At 61.3% G+C, this 4,202-nt stretch overlaps 2 protein-coding genes across 2 annotated transcripts; one reads left to right on the top strand and one right to left on the bottom strand.

Moving 5' to 3' along the window:
* Nucleotides 1-235: 235 nt before the first annotated feature.
* Nucleotides 236-2,422, bottom strand: PNRC1 (proline rich nuclear receptor coactivator 1). The gene is made up of 2 exons (XM_068677982.1): nt 1,857-2,422; nt 236-1,369 (listed from the first exon to the last, which is right to left on the bottom strand). The coding sequence occupies exons 1-2, from the start codon at nt 2,283-2,285 to the stop codon at nt 929-931; spliced, it is 870 nt and encodes a 289-aa protein (XP_068534083.1). The 5' UTR covers nt 2,286-2,422; the 3' UTR covers nt 236-928.
* A 384-nt stretch (nt 2,423-2,806) lies between these two features.
* Nucleotides 2,807-4,202, top strand: BORCS6 (BLOC-1 related complex subunit 6). Its single transcript, XM_068677983.1, has one exon. The coding sequence runs from the start codon at nt 2,865-2,867 to the stop codon at nt 3,573-3,575; it is 711 nt and encodes a 236-aa protein (XP_068534084.1). The 5' UTR covers nt 2,807-2,864; the 3' UTR covers nt 3,576-4,202.

The raw sequence follows: 4,202 nt of genomic DNA on the forward strand, positions 1-4,202 counted from the left end.
ATTCATTTAATGATCACTTACTATGAAAGCAGCAGGAATTTTGATGTTTAAATCCCCGACTTTCTTGAAACCTAAGTTTTAAAGAAACCAAAGAATAAGGACTCTCAAAAGACATGTCACAAAGGCTAACATTACACGAGCTATCAAATACCTTAATTATTCACTAAAAAAAGGCGATCAGGTAATTTAAGCTCTAACACTTGTACACACACACACAAGGAAAACAGAGACATGATTAAGGGGAGGCCAAATTGTTTTATTTAATTTGTTAGTGACCAATTAAAATTATGGCAGAAAGCTCTGCTTTTTTTTTTCTTTTTAAAGAAGTTAGCAGTGCTCAATTTGGTGGTTTGGAATTCTAGGCAAATTCCAGTTGATTTTGTAACAAACACATGAACAGGAATTCCAGATATTGTTTCCAGAGCAAAAATTCACATTTGTATGAAAATTCCATGTTTGTACTTGAACTGGGACACAGAATGTAAAACTATTGTCAGTAGTGCATGAGTAAACCATTCACATTTGATCTGGAACCTTGACATCAGAAAGTTGTACTCTCCTTTCAGATTTTCCATTACCTTGTGCAAATCAAGTCAAGTCTTCATGTGTCAAGCACACACTTAAAATTGTCCATGTTTTATATACAAGACATCTACCATTCAGGCAGTGCAAAATACATCCTTTCATAACAAAACTAAAATGTACCTCTCAAAGTATGAACAAGAATATACACATAATACATGATGTACACTATTTACACAACCATAAAAAATATAGTACAAGGATTTTTGTATGTGGTTACAAGACTTGACAGTCTTTTGCAATTTTTTTTTTTGTAATTTTTTTTTTTTCTTTGCAACAAGGCATGTGTAAGTTTCCTGGATGGACTTTTTTTTTTTTTTTTGCAGCTCTTCAGAGATCTTGGAAACTACGCTTGAACTTTTAGGAGAGTTTTCAAATGGACTGCCATCAACTCCCTGTTTTGGTCGGAAAGTTCAGCTGTGCCACCCACCCAGTGGCTGGGAGGCTTTGGAAGGACACTAGGTGATGGCGGGTCACTGAATTTTGCCCCAGCGTAATTCTCTTTTTGGTTCGCTTCCGTGAGGGTGACGGGTTTCTTGGACTTGGCGTTTCTGAAGTTCTCTGTGTTTTTCAGCGGCTTCTTCTCCGGCTTGGGGATTATTTCTGCCGACACCGAGTCTTGCCAGAAGCTCTCCATCTTTTTGGCGGAGGCGATCTTGGCCAGCGGCACGCCGCACTTGCCCTTCTGCCTGTTGATCTTCGGTTGCTCACACAGGTGGAAACCGTGAACGGGCGGGCTGTGGGGGGCCGCCGCCTTCTCAGACTTTCCCATCTTATTCTTCAAGACCTGCGCAGACAAAGACCTCGCATCAGCGGCCAAACCCTCTCTTTTCGAGGGGAGCCTCCCTGAGGGCTCCTCCAGCCCCCTGCCGGCCTCTAGGGCCAGACCCGGCCGCCATCACAGCCCCCCCCCCCCCCCCTTATCCCCTCAGAGCCCCCCCCGGCCGCCATGGGGCGCTGCGCCCCGCGCACGTCCCCGCCCTGCGCGCGCAGGGGCGGTTGGCGCGCGGCCAGCAGGCTAAATCCGGCTGTTGCTGGGCGCAGCGGCGGCCGCCCATTGGACGGCGCCGACCAATCAGCGGCGGCCGTTTCGCTCCCCCCCCCACCTCAACGGACGTAACGGAAACTCCGCCGCCGCCGCCCCTCACACGCAGGGCGGAGGGAGGGGGGCGAGGAGCTCCCCCCCGCGCTCCGGCTGCCAACAAGCGGCCCCCCCCTCACAATGTAAAAAACGGGGATAAAAGTGCCGAGAAGTGCCCGAGCGCCTCCCCTACCTCCTTCCTCAGCGCTCTGCCGGGCGCGGCTCTCGAAGGGGCGGCTGCGGGGGGCTCCTCCGGAGGGGTGGCAGCCACGCCGGGAGCTGGGGGAGCGCGCAGCTCCCCCGGGCCGTAGGCGGCCAGCGGCGTCCTCCTGCCCAGGCCGGCGCGGTGCTGCTGGTACTGCTGGTAGCGGCTGGGCAGCAGCCCCGCGGGGCCCGGCCGGAGCTTGCCCTTCCTCCGCCTCACCCTCTTGAGCGCCGGCCGCGATCCGCTCCCCCCCGCGGCGGCGGCAGCGGCGGCGGCCAGGCAGCAGCCGGGCTGGTTCTCGCAGTTGCTGTCCCCTCGCCGCAGGCGCTGCAGGAGGCCGGAGGGCAGCCGCCGGGGGTCGTCGGCGCCCGACGAGATGCGAGCCAGGAAGGGCGGCGGCGCCGTGGTGGTGACCATGGTGGGAGGGAGGCGGGGGCCCGGAGCTGCGGACGGGAGAGGGGCCGGGGAGCGGCTGCCGGGGCGGTGCGGGCGGGGAGGGTGGCGCGGTCGGGGCTGCTGCTAGGAGAACATGGCGGGGAGTGAGCGAGCAGCCAGCAGCGCCCCTGTGTTGTTACACGGCACGGCCCCGCCCCCTTCCGCCCTCCAGCCAATCGGCGCGCCGGGAAGCCGCCAGCGCCACGCCTCCCCGCAGGGCTCGGCCAATCCACGCCGGCCGGCCGCCGCGCTGGCCCCGCCTCGGCCAATCGGCAGCGACACAAACAGTTGGGGCCCCGCCCGCTTCCGCAGGCCGCCCAATCGGCGCGCACACAAACAAGGGGCACTCCCCAGTCTCCGAGGCACGGACCCGCGGAGCGGGGCGGGGGGGCGGGGCCAGCCGCTCCCCACGCCAGCACCGCCGGCCAATCGCGCGGCGCCGCACCGCCCGGAGGCCACGCCCCCGAAGGCCTCGGAGCCAATCGGAGGCGACGTAAACAGGCGGCGGGGGCGCGCCCTGGGGGGGGTGGCGCGCTCCCGGCGGGGCACGCGGTGCTCGCCATGGAGCCGCCGGCACCGGGCGCTGCGGGGGCTCCGGGGGGCCCGGCCCCAGCCCCGGCCCCGGCCCCGGCCCGGGAGGGAGCGGAGCGGGACGGGCGGAGCCTGGAGGCGCTGAGCCTGGCCGCCGGCAGCACCGGAGCGGCGGCCGCGGCAGCAGGGGTGGCGGCGGGGAGGCCGCAGCCCCCCTCGGAGGGCCGGCGGGCCACGCTGGCGAGCGCCCTGGAGCTGGAGGGGACGGTGCTGCGCGAGGGGCGGCTCACGCAGTTCGTGGCCAACAACCTGGAGCGGAGGATCCGCCTCAGCGGCGCCCCGCGGGGCGAGCAGCCGGCACCGGGCCCCGCACCGGGGGCTGGGCCCGGAGCCGGAGCCGCAGCCGCAGCCGGGGCCAGCTCCATCCCCGCCATCGACCCCGGGGCGCTGCAGGACGTGGTGGCCCTGGCCGGGCAGGTGGCGGCGCAGGTGGACGAGCTGCTGCGGGGCGTGCACTGCGGGCTGCAGGCCCTGACGGCGCTCAGCGTCGGCTGCATCCAGACCTACCGCGACGGCGTGGAGAGCCTGGGCGAGGCGGCCGACCTCAGCATCCGCGCCATGTACGCGCTGGTGGCCCGCTGCGAGGAGCTGGACCGCGCCATGCAGCCCGTGCCCGCCCTGGCCAAGCGCATCCGAGACATGAAGGGCACCCTGGAGCGCCTCGAGGGGCTCTGCAAGTAGCCCCGCACCCGCTGCTGCACCGGGGGTGCGACCGAGCGGGGTGGGCCACCTGCCCGCGGCCCCTCGAAGCCGCCCAGGAGCCGGTCTCAGCCCCCCGGCCTCGCACACGGTGGCTTTGGGCCCCCTGTCCTCACGGCCTGCCACAGCCTGGGGCTGGAGGAAGCTTGGCAGCTGGTGAAGGGAAAGGGTCTCGGTGTAAACGGCCTGGCGAACCGCCCGCAGCGCTCCGTAGCTTAAGCTCCATTAAAGAATTTGGACTCCACATGCCTTACGCTTGCTGTTTGTTGAGGGCTAGGGAAAACTAAGCGACCTGAATCCAAAGCAGCTGTCAGTATTTATTTCTGATCGAACCTGAAGTTGTGAACGCTTTCTTGATGTTTACGGGCGTACGTGGGTCTTTGTAGTTGACACTTAGTGCCTGACTGAAACAATTCTCATGCTGTTACAGTTAACAAACGGGGAGAATGCTGCTGTCATACAGGACGCAGTTGTAAGGGCAGATAAGAAGACAATTCGATTCACCAAAACACTTTCTGAGAATAATATAAAATCCACGGGATAGAATTGAGATCTGGATAAGAGCTATCTGAGGTACAAACTACTAAATAAAAGCCTTCAGATAAAATA

The sequence above is a fragment of the Anas acuta genome, chromosome 3 (genome assembly GCF_963932015.1).
Source record: "Anas acuta chromosome 3, bAnaAcu1.1, whole genome shotgun sequence".
Classification (NCBI taxonomy): domain Eukaryota; kingdom Metazoa; phylum Chordata; class Aves; order Anseriformes; family Anatidae; genus Anas; species Anas acuta.